Genomic DNA, 18,467 nt, shown 5'->3' with positions numbered 1-18,467 from the left:
GAAATATGGAACATGCTGCCTGAAAGGGTGGTGGAGGCAGGTATTCTCACAATATTTAAGATGAATCTGGATGAGCACTTAAAATGCCAGGGCAAAGTAGGTTCTAGATCAAGTGCAGTTAAATGGGATTAGTGCAGTTTAGTGTTTGTTGGTCAGCACAGACATGGTGGGCCAAACAGTGTGTTTCAATGCTGTATGAGTCAATGATATTTCCTCTGCTCCTTTCTGAAACCTTTTAAAACAATCACTTATTTGGACATGCAATGATGCACCTCCATTGTAGTCAGGACTTTAGTAAGGACTTTCTGGCCAAGAGGTCGGGAAACTACTCTAAATCACAAGACCTTCCTGCCCTGACTATTGATGTAAACTCACATGTTATTGGCAATCACTCGCTAATCATTATGATTGTCAATCTCAGAAATTCTGTGGGGTGTCAAATTCCTTTAGGTTGATGCCTTACGCAGAACATCTTTTAATGTGGGAATGTTGTTGCACATCATTAGGCATGGAGTCCTTAAAAGAAGGTAGATCCAGTTCCAGTGGCAAGGAAACATTGACAATTGGGGATCTCCCAACTGCTACAGACCTTGACCCACCAACAGCTGTTGATAGCACATAAATACCTTTTACCTGGATTGCGACCGAGGACTTGTTTTGCATTGTGCTTTGTCTAGTTTCTCCCCTCTGACCTTACAGTCATGGGTCACTCTACCAGGAGTCTGGGAGTCGACAACTTCTGACACCATTACTGTCAGGAATGATGGAACACTCAAGCCTCACCACCACATCAAAGTGGCAATCCATGGAAAAGCTCAACTGAATAGATATAATTTGTTGACTTCAATTTTTAACACTTAGTCACAGAAATGTTATATTACCCCATTCAGAATTCAGTTTGCCATCAACACTGGTTATATGCAGTTTCATTTCCCAGATGAATGGATAATACAATTCATTCCTGGTCACTGCTTACAAGTGTCTATGTGGAGGTATGTAATCGTGGCTCTGTTTCTTCTTTCCCCATGCTTGGGAACTTACTTCCATTCAGACTTTATTCCTCAATCCTTGTTGAGATTCTGAAATCAACATCTGATGACTGCTCATTCAAAGGTAATTGTAGATGGGCAATAAATACATGCAATGAAATGACACCATATCTCAATGACTAAAAATATCTCCATCATTTCTCCAATGCTGTGGAGTAGCAGAAAACTCATTCACAAAGCGTTTCAATCACTGGGATCCACTATAAAAATGATCATTAATCCTTTCTGGCTGTCATCCAATCGACAGAATATTACAATCATCTGCTATTTTTTCATTTAAAGATAGCATCCTTTTCAATACCATTCATAATCATAGGGAAACTAGCTTTTACAATCTCAATTGCATCAACCGTTTAATGTAATTTTGCTGATACAATTTTAGATTTATTGATTTTGAGAAGGCATAAAAATCCCCGGGATAAAAAACAGAAGGTGCTGGAAAAGCTCAGCAGTTCTGGCAGCATTTGTGGAGAGAAATAAGAGTTAATGTTTCAGGTCCGGTAACCTTTCCTCAGAACTGATGGTAGCTAGGAAAATGTTGGTTTTTATGCAGAAGATAGGGTGCAGGGAGAGGGTAAGGAGTGAACAATATGTGGGGATAGAGCCCAAAGAGAGAGAAGAACAGTTGGACAGACAATACAGTTGATACCGATCTGGCTAGGGAGGGTGAATAGCGGTTAATGGAAACTGTTAGTGACTAACATTAGGTAACGTGTAATGGCAGGCTGTGATAACAAGGCCTGGTGTGTGGGGTGGGGGGCTGGGACATGGGACAGTTCAGGCCCTCAAATTATTGGACTCAATATTGAGTCTGGAGGGCTGCAGGGTCCCCAAGTGGAAAATGAGGTGTTGTTCTTCCAGCTTGTGTTGAGCTTTGCTAGATCACTGCAGCAAGCCAGAGACAGAGATGTTGCCCAGGGAACAGGGTGGTGGGTTAAAGTGGCAACTGAAAGTTCAGGGTCCTTTTTTGCGGGCAGAACGTAGATGTTCTGCAAAGTAGTCACCCAGTCAATGCGACATTTCCCCAGTGTAGAGGAGACCACATTGTGACCAGCAAAAGCAAAGACTAGATTGTGGGAAGTGCAGGTAGAGAACAAAGAACAAAGAAAATTACAGCACAGGAACAGGCCCTTCGGCCCTCCAAGCCTGCGCTGATCCAGATCCTCTATCTAAACCTGTCGCCTATTTTCCAAGGATCTGTATCCCTCTGCTCCCTGCCCATTCATGTATCTGTCTAGATACATCTTAAAAGACGCTATCGTGCCTGCCTTTACCACCTCTGCTGGCAACGCGTTCCAGGCACCCACCACCCTCTGCGTAAAGAGCTTTCCACGCATATCTCCCTTAAACTTTTCCCCTCTCACCTTGAAATCGTGACCCCTAGTAATTGAGTCCCTCACTCTGGGAAAAAGCTTCTTGCTATCCACCCTATCTGTACCTCTCATGATTTTGTAGGCCTCAATCAGGTCCCCCCTCAACGTCCGTCTTTCTAATGTAAATAACCCTAATCTACTCAACCTCTCTTCATAGCTAGCACCCTCCATACCAGGCAACATCCTGGTAAACCTCCTCTGCACCCTTTCCAAAGCATCTACATCCTTTTGGTAATGTGGCTACCAGAACTGTATGCAGTATTCCAAATGTGGTCGAACCAAAGTCCTATACAACTGCAACGTGACCTGCCCAACTCTTGTACTTAATACCCCATCCGATGAATGAAAGCATGCCGTATGCCTTCTTGACCACTCTACCGACCTGCATTGCCACCTTCAGGGTACAATGGACCTGAACACCTAGATCTCTCTGTGCATCAATTTTCCCCAGGGCTTTTCCATTTACCGTATAGTTCGCTCTTGAATTGGATCTTCCAAAATGCATCACCTCGCATTTGCCTGGATTGAACTCCATCTGCCATTTCTCCGCCCAACTCTCCAATCTATCTATATTCTGCTGCATTCTCTGACAGTCCCCTTCACTATCTGCTACTCCACCAATCTTAGTGTCATGTGCAAACTTGCTAATCAGACCATCTATACCTTCCTCCAGATCATTTATGTATATCACAAACAACAGTGGTCCCAACACAGATCCCTGTGGAACACCACTGGTCACAGTTCTCCATTTTGAGAAACCCCCTTCCACTACAACTCTGTGTCTCCTGTTGCCCAGCCAGTTCTCTATCCATCTAGCTAGTACACCCTGGACCCCATGCAACTTCACTTTCTCCATCAGCCTACCATGGGGAACCTTATCAAACACTTTACAGAAGTCCATGAATATGACATCCACAGCCTTTCCCTCATCTATCAACTTTGTCACTTCGTCGAAGAATTCTATCAAGTTGGTAAGACATGACATTCCCTGCACAAAACCATGCTGCCTATCACTAACAAGCCCATTTTCTTCCAAATGTAAATAGATCCTATCCCTCAGTATCTTCTCCAGCAGCTTCCCCACCTCTGATGTCAGGCTCACCGGTCTATAATTTCCTGGATTAAAGTGCTACTTCACCTGGAAGGTGTATTTGGGCCCCTGGATACTGGGGAGGGAGGAGGTAAATGGGCAGGTGTTATACCTTCAGCGTTGGCAGGGGAAGGTGCCATGGGGCTGTGGGGAGGATGTTGGAGGTGAACGAAGAGTGGACCAGTGTGTCCCGGAGGGAACGGTCCCTGTGGAAGAAGGACAAGGGAGGGGAGGGGAATATGTCCCTGGTGGTGGCATCTCGCTGGAGTGGCAGAAATGGCATCTGATGATCTTCTGGATGTGGATGCTGGTGGGATGGTAGGTAAGGACAAGGGGAACCCTATCGCTGTTGTGGGAGGAGGGAGAAGGGGTGAGGGAGATGGGTTGGACCTGGTTGAGGGCCCTGTCGACAACGGGGCTGGGAAATCCTCAGTTGGGGAAGAAGGTGGACATTTCGGAGGCTCCCTTGTTGAAGTTGGTCTCATTGGAACAAATGTGACGGGGTCGTAGGAACTGGGAGAATGGAATAGAGTCTTTACAGGAAGCAGGGTGCGAGGTTGTATAGTCCAGACAGCAGTCCAGAGTTGGTGGATATAATGGATATTAGTGGCCAGTCTATCCCCAGATACGGGAACAGAGTTGTCAAGGAAGGGAAGGGAGGAGTCAGAGATAGATCAGGTGAAAGTGAGGGCGGGGTGGAAATTGGAAGCAAACTCGATGAAGTTTTCTAATTCTGGATGAGAGAGGGAAGCAGCACCGATGATATTGCTGATATATTGGAGAAAGAGTTGTGGGTGGGGGCCGGAATGGGACAGGAAAAAGAAATATTCTATGTACCCCACAAAGACACAGGCTTAACTGGGGCCCAGGCAGGTACCCACGACCACCCCTCTGACCTGAAGAAAATGAGAGAAGTTGTTGAGGGTGAATACGAGGGTGATGGTGGATGAGGACAGATCAGACCTTTGCTCCAGGAAGAAGCGGAGAGCCCTAAGACCCTCCTGGTGGGGAATGGGCATGTAAAGGGATTGCACGTCCATGGTAAAAAGGAGGCGGCTAAAGCCTACAAACTTGAAATTCCAAAACTGGCGTAGAGCGTCAGAGGAATCACGTGGCAGGGACTGGACCGGGGAGAAAGACTGAGTAAAGGTAGGACTATCAGCTTGGAGGCAGTGGTGGGAGAGATCACCAGATGAAATGAGGTCAGTGACTGTGGTTGATACAATGGCCTGATGTTCCATGATGGGGTCATGGTCCAGGGGAAGATAGGAGGACGAATTTGAGAGCGGGCACTCAGCCTCTGCAATGTAGAAATCAGTACACCAGACTACGACAGCACAATCCATATCGGCAGGCTCTAAATCAAACTCAGGATTGGATCTAAGCGGACGGAGTGCAGTCAGTTTGGAGGAAAACAGGTTGGATTGGGTGAGGGAGACTGAGAAATAGAGGCGACCAATGTCACATTGACAGTTCTCAATGATCAGATTGAGTGCAGGTAAAAGCCAGAGGGTGGGGTTCAGGTAGAGGGAGAGTATTGGAGCTGGATGATCGGGCCGGTGAGACAGCGAGAGAACTCTTGTCCAACGAAATGGACGTGGAGGGAGAAGACAGCAGAAGAAGAGTTTGATGCATGTGGTGTCTGAAATTCGTTAAGGTGGGGACGCAGAGGAATAAAGCTGAGGCCTTTGCTGAGGACGGAACATTCAGCATCGGAGAGCAGAAGGTTAGGAGGGATGGTGAACACCCGACAGGAGGTGGGGTTGGGGGAGGGGATGGAGTCAGAGGGAAGGTGCGGAGAGGAAGGTTCCAGAGGGCCATGGGTATCTTTGAGTTGTTGCATCTTGTGGGCCTTGGTGCCTGAAAAGAAAAGAAAAAGTTTCTTGTTAGCACGACAAATGAGTCAGAGGATGAAGTGGAACTGCGGAGTGGTGCAGCCCTGAACCAGTGTGTTGCGATGCTGTTGGAGAGAAAGGTGGAGAGTGCGCATGTGGCGCTGCATGGCACTGAGTGTGGATCTCAGGATGCGGCGAGAGCAGCTGGCCATGGAACATTGAACATCACGGAAATATCTGTGATCCTGGGAGGATTCAAAATACAAGGGATGAAACTTCAGTTGGAATCCACATGGGGTGAGTCTGAGCCGGAGGCAGTCACTGAGGAATGTGATATGGCTGTGGAAATGAGTTTTAGCAAAAACTGGTCAGACACCAGGACGGACAGTGAAATTAATGTCGGTGGACAAGAAGAAAGATTAGAATGGAAATCCCATCAGAGAGAGGAGCAGAATTTATTCAAGGTGGGCATGTCTAGAAGAGATGTGGCAGCACTAAATAAAACCAAAAGAAGTGGTGATGTTGTAAATCAGAAACAGATATAGAAGTTGCTGGAAAAGTTCAGCAGGTCTGGCAGCATCTGTGAAGAGAAAACAGAATTAACATTTTGGGTCCAGTGACCCTCCCTCAGAACTGATGGTAGCTGGGAAAATGTCAATTTATATGGGTGGGGATAGGGCCCAAAGAGAGAGAAGTTCCCTGGGACTCTAGGGGAAGAGACCTAAAAAGATTCTTGATTTTAGTCTGCAAATAGACTCTGTTGATCAGTACCTGAATGTGTACAAAACAGTAAAGTTTAGTCTTTTACCCATCATCTGTTGTTTCCAATTCAATATCTTACTTTAACAGTAACAGTTAGAGTTATAGAGCCATAGAGTCATACAGCACAGAAACAGACACTTCAGTCCCCGCCGACCAAGTTTTCCAAGCTAAATTAGCCCCACTTGCCTGTATTTGGCCCACATCCCTCTAAACCTTTTCTATTCATGTACATGTCCAAATGTCTTTTAAATATTGTAAGTGTACCTGCATCTACCACTTCCCCTGGCAGTTCATTCCACATACGAACCACCCTCTGTGTGGAAATGTTACACCTCATGTCCCTTTTAAGTCATTCTCCTCTCACCTTAAAAATATGTCCCCCAGCTTAGAACTCACCTACCCCAAGGAAAAGACCTTTGTTATTTACCTTATTTATGCCCCTCAATGATTCTATAAAACTCTGTAAAGTCACCCCTCAACCTCTTACACTACAATGAAAAAAGGTCCAGCCTATCCTTATAATTCAAACCCTCTAGTCCCAGCAACATCCTGGTAAATCTTTTCTGCACCCTTTCCAATTTAATAATATCCTTCATGTAGCAGGGCGACCAGAACTGTATAAAGTACTCCAAAAGTGGCCTCACCAATGTCCTCAACATGATGTCCCAACTCTTAGAATTTAATTTAATGTAAACATCAACAGGAAGAATTAAGACAAGGTTTCTTTTAATTCATCATGAGATATGGGCCATCATTTATTGCCCATCCCTAATTGTACGGAAAAAGATGCACTGTCTTTTGAACCATTGCAGTCCATTGAGTGTGTTGACACCACTGTGGTAATAGGAAAGGAGTTCCAGGATTTTGACCCAGCAACATTGAGAGCTCTGAGATCCAGAGAGATTTGTCTTCTTCTCTCATTTATGAGTTGTGGGCGTCACTGTCTGGGCCAGCATTTATTGCCATCCCTAGTTGCCCTTGCGAACGTGGTGGTGAACTGCCTTCTTGAACCGTTGTAATCCATGTTCTGCAGGTAGATCTACAATGTCAATAGAAAGAGAATTCCAGGATTTTGACCCAGCAACAGAGAAGGAATGGTGATATATTTCCAAGTCAGAATGGCAAGTGGCTTGGAGTGAAACTTGCAGGTAGTCATGTTCCCATATGTCTGCTGTCCTTGTCCTTTTAGATGGAAGTGGTCATGGATTTGGAGGTGCTGTTTAAAAGAGGTTTGGTGAGTTGCTGCAGAGTTTATAAGATGATTGACTGCTGCTACAGAGCATCGGTGGTGGAGGGAGTGGATGCGTGTAGGTGTAGTGCCAATCAAGTGGACTGCTTTGTCCTGGATAGTGTCAAGCTTCTTGAGATTTGTTGGAGCTACACCCTTCCAGGCAAGTGGGGAGTATTCCATCACACTCCTGACTTGTGCCTTGTGAATAGAGGACAGAGTTAGGGTTAGCAATGTTATGGACCAGACCAAACCCCCTCAAAACATGTCAAGGACATAGTCTAGACACTAACATTTTCTTATTTTAAAGTGCCAGGCATTGTGTTCTGGATGCAATTTGATTGGTCAGACTACCAGGCTTGAAGCAAAACACACTTTATTCATACACTGTAGTTAAAATACAGACAGAATAAAAATAACTAAAAAACTCAAAAAAAAAGTAACTGTGTTGAAATACGTAACAAAATAATAAACTACTCATTAGCTGTTCTAATATAGAAATATCCGATAAGCACAACGTTGGCAAAGGCAAAGTCAGTAAAACAGAATGTCTCACATGCAGTTCTAGCAGCAGGAAGAGAACCTCAGCTTTTAGCTGTAACACAGAGAGGAAAATAGCTTCCACATTCTGCTTCAAGACCCCAGCAACTGCTACTGAAATCTAAACTAAATATCCTGGTTCTTTGGGAGTTTGGCCTCACCCATTCAGGCTGCTTCTTTTGTTCCAATTTTAAAAAGAAACCAAGACCTCACAAGCTGTTTACTTTATTGGCTTTGAGCAGACTGTTTGTTACCTCTGTCTCAACCTTCTTCATAACAAACAAACAGGAGAAAAAAAACCTCTGAAACCCATTGTATGGTCATTTTCTGAAGAAGGGTCCAGATCCGAAATGTCAGCTTTCCTGTTCCTCTGATGCTGCTTGGCCTGCTGTGTTCATCCAGCTCCAAACCTTGTTATCTCAGACTCCAGCATCGGCAGTTCCTCCCATCTCTGTATGGTCACAGTGCCTAGTGAAGTGCATGTGATGGCGAGGATTGCAGCTTGCTGTGGGTACCATCAGCACTGGGCTCCACCTCGTCGCTAGGTATCTCTCCCTGAGCCTCCATGTCTCCTTTTACCTGCTATTTGGTTGCAATAAAGCAAGGTGCTTCATTGAAGGTGCTTTTTACTTTCCATTAAAAGAAAAGGGTGGCACAGTGGCTCAGTGGTTAGCACTGCTGCCTCACAGCACCAAGGACCCGGGTTCAATTCCACCCTCGGGCGACTGTCTGTGTGGAGTTTACACATTCTCCCCGTGTCTGTGTGGATTTCCCCCGGGTGCTCCGGTTTCCTCCCACAGTCCAAAGATGTGTGGGTTGGGTGGATTGGTCATGCTAAAGTACCCATAGTGTTCAGGGATGTGTGGGTTATAGGGGGATAGGTTTGGGTGGGATGCTCTGAGGGTTGTCTGGACTTGTTGGGCCGAAGGGCCGGTTTCCACACTGTTGGGATTATATGATTCAAACAAAATGTGTGTGTGTGTTTTTGCTGCCTGCAATGAATAGGGCTCTCTGTGTTAATTTATGTTGCTTCCAGTACACATCAGTGCACCTCAATGGAAGTCTGACTGACTACTCTAAGCATGTTCCTTCAGCTGTTCACAATCAGCTGAAGTACTGACTGTACCCAGCCTGTTGCAAAACTCCCAGCAAATGATCAACAATGAATATTATTCTGCATTTGGACAACTTTTTCTGGATAATCCTGTGTATGTGAAAACTTACACTGACAATCAATTGTCTGTCATACTTGCAGTATGACACCCTTGAATGTACTTGGAGGTGCATGACCTGAACCCTAGCCCTACCCTAACTGTTTCTTCAATGTTGCTGAGTCAAAATCGTGAATCTCCCTCCCTCACCCCAATGACTGCAATAGATCAAAAAGCCAGCTCAGTCATACCATCCCAAGGGTGATTAATTATTGTCAATTAATGGGCCAAGCCAGTGACGACCAAGTCCCATGGATCAATTTTTTTTTAGAAATTCTCATCTCTACCCAATTTGGTTTTGCATCCAGATCTTCAGAAGTAACATCATCTGTTTGACCCTCATGACATTTAACTGAGTGCCATTTCCCTATTGTGACCATGCTCATTCATTTTATTTTCTCTCTTTCATTCATAGAATTTTCTCAAACTTGATCCCCCTCCCCATGATTTAGTTTAAAACCTCTCCACTGACCCAGTCATACAGAAGGTGTGAATGGGCACGTTAAAGCTGTGATGATGACCTCTTTGAACATCAAGAACTTTAAGGTTTTTGCAAAGATTTATAACTCGGGTTGTGGATGAGTGTGGGTTGCTTTGCTGTATACTGTGGTTTGGAACTCCCGTTGATCATGCATTCAACTCTGATGTCCAGAAACGGAAGCTGATTTCTTATTCTCACATGAATTTTATCCCGGCAAATATGTTGTTGATGAGGTGGTGGGTCTCTTCTAGTTTGTTGGGTTTAATAATGGCAAATGTGTTGTCCACGTACCGGATCCACAGTTTAGGTTGAATGAGGGGGAGGGTAGTGTGTTCTAGTCTTTATGTGACTGCACCTGAGATGGGTGACCCCATGGGTGAACCATTGATCTGTTTGTACACTTGACCATGAAAGACGAAGTGCGTGGTGAGGCACAGGTCTAGTAGTTTGAGTATGTTGTCATTGCTGGTGGAGCTGCAGCTCTGTGTTCCTGCTTCCTCTAGAAATGTTGCTGCTGTTTTTTTGGCTGGTGGGATGTCAATTGACATGAATAGTGCTGTGATGTCAAAGGATACCATAGTCTCGTCATTGCTGATTTTTATGTTCCTGACGGTATTGAGGAAATCTTGGGTTGAGTGGATGGAATGGGGTGATGCGTTGACTAGGAGTTTCAGTCTCTGCTGTAGGCCCTTGGCCAGTTTGTGGGAAGGTGTGCCCGGTAGGGAGACAATGAATCTGAGGGGGATGTCTAGTTTGTGTACTTTAGGAAGTCTGTAGAAGCGGGGGGGTGTTCATGACTTCTGGTTTCATTCACATGTAGTCTGTCTTGGCTATCTGTCCTGCATCCTTTAGTCTCTTCAGTGTCTGTGTTATCCTATTACCCAGCTGTGGGTTTGGGTATATCACCACCTGTTAGTAAGTGTTTGTATCTGCGAGCAGTGCCTGTGCTTTCACAATGTAGTAGGAACTGCAGATGCTGGAGAATCTGGCCCAAAACGTCAGCCTTCCTGCTCCTCTGATGCTGCTTGGCCTGCTGTGTTCATCCAGCTCTACACCTTGTTATCTCTTTCACAATGTAGTCCAGTTTGTTCATAATGATGGTCATGCACCCTTTGTCCACAGGTAGGATTATAATGTTCTTGTCTTTCTTGAGTTTTTCTAGTGCTTTTCTCTCTAATGTGTTCAGGGTGTCTCATTTGTTCTTTTGGCTTAGTGTGGGGATTATAGTTTGTCGATGGCTTGTTGTGTTTCGTCCATGAGTGTGTTGCCTTTTAATGTCGTCTCCAGCGTGGCCTTGAAGTCTGTATCTTTGTGGTTATAGATCAGTCCACGTAATAGGACAGCTTTCTCAGTTTCTGTGAGTTGTCTGCTGGATAGGTTTCTTATCCTTGTGTCCAGTTTGTTGTTGTCCTTGTCTTTGTGGTGGATCAGTTTGGTGAGTTTCTCCTGTAGCTTGTGTCTCTTCTTTGTTTTGGTCCTGTGTTGATTGATGGTGATGGCCTGTTCGAGGGTTGTAGTCCATTCCTGGTCCGTTGTGTTTAGGTACTGTGATTTTTGGCGCAAAATTTCCCATTCCTACTTGTAGAGTCGGTTATGGGCATCATTAATCATCACGTGTAGCGTTCTGCATCCATTCTGTTCAGTTATTTTATTAGCCTGTGGGTTTTTGAGTGGAGGTTTGTACTTCACGCTGCGGGGCAGTACCTGGTTCCTGAGACATTTGTTGACACTTGTGGGAACTGACAACAAGACTCCTAAGACCACTAGGAATAATGGTGGCACACAAGCCCACAGCCATTCTACGACAAACACTTACAAGGATTAAAGACCCCATTCCCACAACATGCAGAATGAATGACGTTTACAAAATACCAAACAATGACTGCCACAAACATTACGTCGGACAGACAGGAAGGAAACTTGCCATCAGAATACATGAACATCAGCTAGCAGCAAAATGGCACGACGAACTCTCATTAATATTGGTACACTCAGATAATGAAGGCCATCAGTTTCACTGGGACAACGTAACCATAGTAGCCCAAGCCAAACATAGACATGCACGAGAATTCCTAGAGGCATGGCTTTCAACCCATAATGCAATCAACAAACATGTAGAATTGGACCCCATATACAAACCCATACAGATCAAAACCAGAAATGACACTACCCGCCATAACAGACTGGACAGTATAAATTCCAAGCAGAGTAGAATAACGTCGCTTCATCGGAGGCTCCACTGATGATGTCACCTAACATGGTGACGAAACATCTGAATGAAAACAAGCCAGCTCGGCGAGCAAGTCAACAGCCTCACATCAAGAGCTTGTCAAAACTGACTAACTGCACGTATTAAGGAACAGCGTGTGTAAAGGGTGTCAAATAAAGATTTATAAACTGCTTTTAATATTAAAAAGTGCTTCCAAGAGAGAACAAATGCAAAAAAAAACAAGCCAAAGAAATGAATAAACATAGCAGATAGCAGCAGGAAGGAGCTATTTAGCCTATTAAGCGTGTTCTGCCATTCATTATGATCATGGCTGATCCAAAAGATAAATTAGCAAAAGTGAGTGATAGCTTTCACTAATTTCTGAGTGTTGGAATTCTTTATCTCAAGATCTGCAAACAGACAAACAAATAGAACACATGGATTTAGTGAGTCAGTGACAGTGGAAAACTGCAAATTTTATTTAGTTGCATTGTGTCAAAGTCTGGCTGTGTTCAAATTTCATCAACTGAAGTTATACTGGTCAAAACCTGTCAAAAGCAGTAAAGGGAATTGCTGAAAGAACTGAGTGGTGAAATGAGTGGTTTTGGTCTTAAGTCCCCTTATTACTTTCAAAAACAGCTTGAAAATTGAATTAAACCAACCTTTGATTTTTGAGGTAAACATTTTGTGAATAAAATTGATTTGGTTTTTCATTTGTTTCCTATTTCAGCATTATTTAGTCTCTCCAAATTAAGGTTATTCACAGCTGACCTGAACACTGTCTTGAAACATTTTAATTATTGCCAATAGAATGAACAGTTATGTTTTCACTCCTTTTTTGACTGTAACCTTGTAACCTCTCCAGGTACCCTGCTCAATTCCTTTTTAAAATTATTTATCAAGTCAGCTTCTACCATCTTTCCCAATAAAACTTTTCAAATTTCGATAACTTTCCAGGTGAAGAGGTTTCTCCTAAACATGTAACTGTTAGATACATGGCAGAAAATATAAACCATTCTGCTCAATCAACACGTGCAGATTTTTCTAAATCATTTATGGCATGTCAGCACTGATGGCTGGGCCAACATTTATTCTCCATGCCTAGTTCATCTTCAGACGGTCAGAAGTCACATGATGCCAGACTATAGTCCAACAGGCTTATTTGAAATCCCTTCAGGAGAGCTTCTCCTTCATTGAGCGGTTAATAGCCTTTGGGGAGTTTGGAAGTGAGCTACTTACTGCAAGATTCCTCACTTCTGAACTGCTGTTGTAGCCATTGTATTTATATGGCTAGTCCAGTTGAGTTTCTGTTCAGTAGTGACCACCACAATTTTAATAATGACAGATTTTTCTTGTTGGAAATAGTAATTACCAGGCATTTGTATGACACAAATGTTACTGGATATTGGCTAGGTCTTGCTGCATTTGGACATGGGGTGCTTCAGCATCTGAGGAGTCGCAAATAGTGCTAAACATTGTGTAAACATCAGTGAACATCCCCACTTCTAGCCTTATGATGGAGGGATTGACATTGATGAAGCAGCTGACGATGGTTGGGCTGAGGATACTAGCCTGAGGAACTTCTGCAGAGATGTCCTGAGGCTGAGATGTCTGATCTCTCAATGCCTCAGATTTCCCTGATTCTCATTGGTTCCAGTTGTGCTTGGCCTTCTTGATGACACATTCAGTCAAATACGGCCTTGATGTCAAGGGCTGTCACTCTACCCCACCTCAAGAATTCAGCTCATTTGTCCATGTTTGAATCATGTTCGATCACTTTACTAATGATCAAGAGTATACTGATGTGGTGGTAATTGGCCAGGTTGGATTTGTTATGGCTTTTGTGGACAGGACATTCCTGGGCAATTTTTGACCTTTCCAAGTAGATGCCAGTGTTGTAACTGTATTGGAACAGCTTGACTAGGGGAACATCAATTTCTGGAGCACAAGTCTTCAGTACTATTGCCGGAATGTTGTCAGGGGCCATAACCTTTGCAGTATCCAGTGCCTTTAACATTTCTTGTTATCAGGTGGGGTGAATCAAATTGGCTGAAGCTAGGTATCAGTGATGCAGGTGACCTCTGGGGGAGACAAAGATAGATCATCCACTTGGCCTTTCAGGCTGAAATTTCATAGATCATAGAATCCCTACAGTGTGGAAACAGGCCCTTCAGCCCAACAAGTCCACACTGATCCATCCCCCTATAACCCATCTAAGCTCCATATCCCTGAACACTACGGTCAATTTAGCATGGCCAATCCACCTAGCCTACACATCTTTGGACTGTGGGAGGAAACCGGAGCACCCGGAGGAAACCCACGTGGACGCGGGGAGAATGTGCAAGCTCCACACAGAGTTGCCCCAGGGTGGAATCGAACCCGAGTCCATGGTGCTGTGAGGCAGCAGTGCTTATCACTAAGCCACCATGCTGCCGTACTTGTTAATTCAGTCAAAAGGCAAAAAAAAGAAGCAGATGTAAGGTTTAGGAAGCTAAAATCGAACAGGGCCCATGAGGAATATAAAGAAAGCAAGAAGGAACTGAAGCAGGGAATTAGGAGAGCAAGAAGGGGCCATGAAATGACATTAGCAAGTAATGTTAAAGAGAATCCTAAGACATTCTATACATGCATTAAAAAGAAGTGGATAACTAGGGAGAAAGTAGGACCCGCAAGAGTAAAGAAAGGAACTTGTGCTAGGAGGCAGAGAATGCGGGTGAGATCCTAAGTGAGTACTTTGTATCAGTATTCACCCAGGAGAAGGATATGGAGGATAGTGAGGTTTGAGTGGAGCATGCTAATATGCTATGGCATTTTGAGATCAAGAAATAAGTGGTGCTGGGTCACTTGAAGAGCATTAAGGTGGATAAGCCCCCAGGGCCTGATGGTATCTACCCCAGGTTTTGAGGGAGGCAAGAGAGGAGATTTCTGGGTACTTGATGAAGATCTTTGTATTCTCATTAGCCACTGGAGAAGTCCTGGAGGACTGGTGAGTAGCTAGTGTTGTTCCTCAGTTCAAGAAAGGAAATAGGAATAATCCAGGAAGCTACAGACTTGTGAGTCTCACATTGGTGGTTGGGAAGCTAATGGTGAAAATTCTGAGGAATAGGATTTGCATGCATTTGGAAAAACAAGGCCAAGTTAGGGACAGTCAGCATGGCTTTGTGCAAGGCAGATCATGTCTTACTAACTTGATTGAATTTTTCAAGGAGGTGATAAAGGTGTTCAATGAGGGTAAAGCAGTGGATGTTGTCTATGTAGATTTTAGTAAGGTTTTCCACAAGGTCCTTCATGGTAGGATCATCATGAAGATGCATGGTATTCACGGTGACTTGGCCACGTGGATTCAGAATTAGCTCGCCCATAGAAGGCAGAGGGTAGTGGTGGAAGGGTGTTTATCAGGCTGGAAGTCCATGACTAGTGATGTTCTTGCAGGGATCTGTTCTGCGTCCTCTGCTGTTTATGATACATATATATAAATGATTTGGATGAAAATGTAGATGGGTGAGTTAGTAAGTATGTAGATGATACAAAGATCAGTGGAGTTGTGGATAGTGTAGACGTTGTCAAAGGAGACGGGGGATATAGATCAGTTGCAGATATGGGTGGAGAAATGGTAGATGAGGTTTAATCTGGGTAAGTGTGAGGTGCTGCACTTTGGGAGATCAAATGTTAAGGAAAACTGTACCGTTAATGGCAGGACCCTGAACAGCATTGATGTACAGAAGGACCTTGGGGTTCAAGTCCATAGCTCCCTGAGAGTGGCCATGCAAGTAGATAGTGTTGTAAAGAAGGTGTATGGCAGACTGATCTTTATTGGTTGGGGAATTAAGTACAAGCGTCAGGATGTTATGTTGCAGCTTTATAAGACTTTGGTTAAGCTACACTGAGAGCACTGCTTTCAATACTGGTCGCCACATTACAGGAAGGATGTGTAGGCTTTGGAAAGGGTGCAGAAGAGGTTTACCAGGATGTTGCCTGATTTAGAGGAGAGGCTAGAAAACCTCAGGTTGTTTTCTCTGGAGCAGCAGAGGCTCTTGGGAGACTTGATAGAAGCCTATAAAATTATGAAATGTATAGTTAGCATTGACGGTTAGAATCTTTTTTCACAAAGTTGAAATGTTTAAAACTAGGGCGCATGCATTTAAGGTGTGGGGGTAAAATTTAAAGGAGATGTGAGGGGCAATTTTTTTTTCCACAGAGAGTGGTAGGAGTGTGGAACACACTGCCAGAGATGGTGGTGGATGCTAATATGATAAGGATGTTTAAGAGACTTTTAGATAAGCACGTGAATATGCAGGGAATGGAGGGAAATGGATCAAGGGCATGTAGAAGGAATTAATTTAATTTGGTGTCATGTTCAGCACAACATTTTGGGCTGAAGGGCTCGTTCCTGTGTTGTATTGTTCTATACTCTATGACCCAGGGTTATTTGCTGTGTTGTTGGCTGAGTGGGGATTATGCTGGACCATGAAGTTTCAGGTTGCCTTGATGCTGCTTTTGATGGTCCACAATGCCTCATGGATATCCAACTCTGAAGTTGCATGATCTGTTTGAAGTATATCTTTAGGGCAGGACGCAGTTTTTAGCATAGTGATAGTGCCACACAAAATGATGGAGTGTATTCTCAATGTGAAGGTGGGACTTTGTCTCCAAGGATTGTACAGTGGTCACTCTTATTGATACTGTCATAGACAGATGCATCTGTTGGTTCCCTTACTACCTGCTGCAGACTCAGTCTAGCAGCTATATCCTTTAGGACCCAACCAGTTCAATCAGTCGTACTGCTACTGAGCTACCCTTGGTGGTAGACGTTGAAATCCCCCACCCAGAGTACATTCTGCATCCTTCATCCAGAATAGGATGGGGCATAGATCTTTTAGGATTGAGGTGAGGAGTAATTTCTTCATCCTGAGATTGGTGCGCCTGTGGAATTCTGAGACCAAAACATCGAATGGGGATTTACTTCAGCCCAATGGAGTTTGATTTTCTCCAAAGTGCCTTAAAGGCAGCACTTCACTTGTTTATGTTTTCAGTACAATTTTAAAGGTTGCAGCTGCTTCTGATATATACTTTCAGGTATCATTGAAACCATCGCTCTGGTGTCCACCTCCATTCCAGTCCGTTTGCCATTCAGTAAGGGAGTGACCCAGTGTTGTTTGATGTCACCAGCAATGGTCAGTATGTATCGTAACAGATCCTCTTCAGAGTGAGAGTCTGAACATTTCTCACACCCCTTCCGTACTGTGCAGATTTTCTTCGTATTAATTGGTTTCTGCACTTTTGCTGTATGTTGTTTATATTTCTTCCTCAAACACCCCTATTTAATGTGTCATTTTTAGCTGCAGTTTCTGCATACAGTTTCTTTATAGCAGTAATTTGCCAATACGTGACCTGTTCTTCCACATAAATGACAGTTTTGAGTCTACATTTGTGCTCATCTCTCAGCCACCATTTTGTGAACTCTCATGTTCAAGCTTGGTTGTTGAGCTTCCTTGGCTGTTAGTTCCATCAGGACTGCTTTTACCAGCACTTTCTTTAAGTCTCGGTTCCTTTCCATCAGTAATCTCTTCTGGATTGCAAATACTAAATTCCTCAAGTTTTCGGGAGAATTTTCTGCAGCTTGTTTCCATTCAAAGAGTAAAAGCAACTGCTAAATTAAATGAGGTGGGCCAAGTCAATCGATTGTCAGTGGGGGAACATGTAGAGGCTGTACTCATTATATCACAAGGATTAGATCGACAATAGGGGGAGCAGGAAGAACAATCCAGAGCGCAAATAATGAGATGGGGGAAAGCCAATTTCAACACAGTAAGAATGGATCTTGACAGAATTAATTAGAGTCAAAGGTTTCCAGGAAAAGTGGTGAATAAATGGCTTCATTCAAAAAGGACTTATTTCTGGATAAATCAAGGTATATTTCCTCAAAGAGAAAGATAGGGCATAAAAAGCCAAGGTTCCCTGAATGGAAACATGGAATTTGTGATTCAAGCTGTTGATCCATGAATTTATTGACAGGTCAAATGACTTACTTTTGCTCGACATTCATATGTTTGTAAAAGAGACAGAAATTAACATGAAGAAGAAAAAAATTCCTTTATATCAGATGACAGGTAGAAAATTCAACTGAGAACCAAGTTGAACACAGAAGCTTCAGAGGGGTAGTGAAAAAGCAAATCAGAAATAAACTGAGTGTATGAATAAAGACTGACAGCTAAATTCATGTAATAAATAACTTTCTTGAGCTTTTTTTTGGAGAAATGAATTTAAAACATTGACAAAGATAATGGTATTGATGAGTCATGAACTTCCAGAAGGTATTTCATACAGTACTGCAGAAAACCTTGATTAAAATTATAGCCTACGGAATAAAAGGGACAGTGGCAACAAGAGTACAAAGTGTGTGAGTGATAGAAAGCAGAGAGCATTGGGTGAGAGGTGATTTTTTTTTGACAGGTTTTGTGGTGCAGTTCCTTTGGAGTCAGTGTTGAGACCTTTGTTTTTTCTGATGAATATAAAATGATTGATACCTTTGTGTATGGGGCACAGTTTAAAATAAGCAGGAGAATCAAAAATTGGAACCATTGTGCACTGTGAGGAGACTAGAGTCGAAGTTTAGAACTTTAAAGGACATTGGCAAGATGGTGAAATGCATGTGCATGTGGCAGATAAATTTCAAAGTGGAGAAATGT

General features: G+C 43.6%; 1 protein-coding gene across 1 annotated transcript in view; it reads left to right on the top strand.

The window, feature by feature from the left end:
* LOC109922184 (protein piccolo-like) overlaps positions 1-18,467 on the top strand; it is a 226,100-nt gene that overhangs the window by 22,517 nt on the left and 185,116 nt on the right. The window contains exon 4 of the mRNA XM_048610189.1: positions 16,855-16,952. Coding sequence (XP_048466146.1) covers positions 16,855-16,952 — 98 coding nt within the window. The remainder of the gene's footprint in view (positions 1-16,854; positions 16,953-18,467) is intronic.

The sequence above is a fragment of the Rhincodon typus genome, chromosome 22 (assembly GCF_021869965.1).
Source record: "Rhincodon typus isolate 14 chromosome 22, sRhiTyp1.1, whole genome shotgun sequence".
Lineage (NCBI taxonomy): Eukaryota > Metazoa > Chordata > Chondrichthyes > Orectolobiformes > Rhincodontidae > Rhincodon > Rhincodon typus.
The sequence above is the reverse complement of the archived record's forward strand: the minus strand, read 5'-3'. Positions and strand labels throughout refer to the sequence as shown.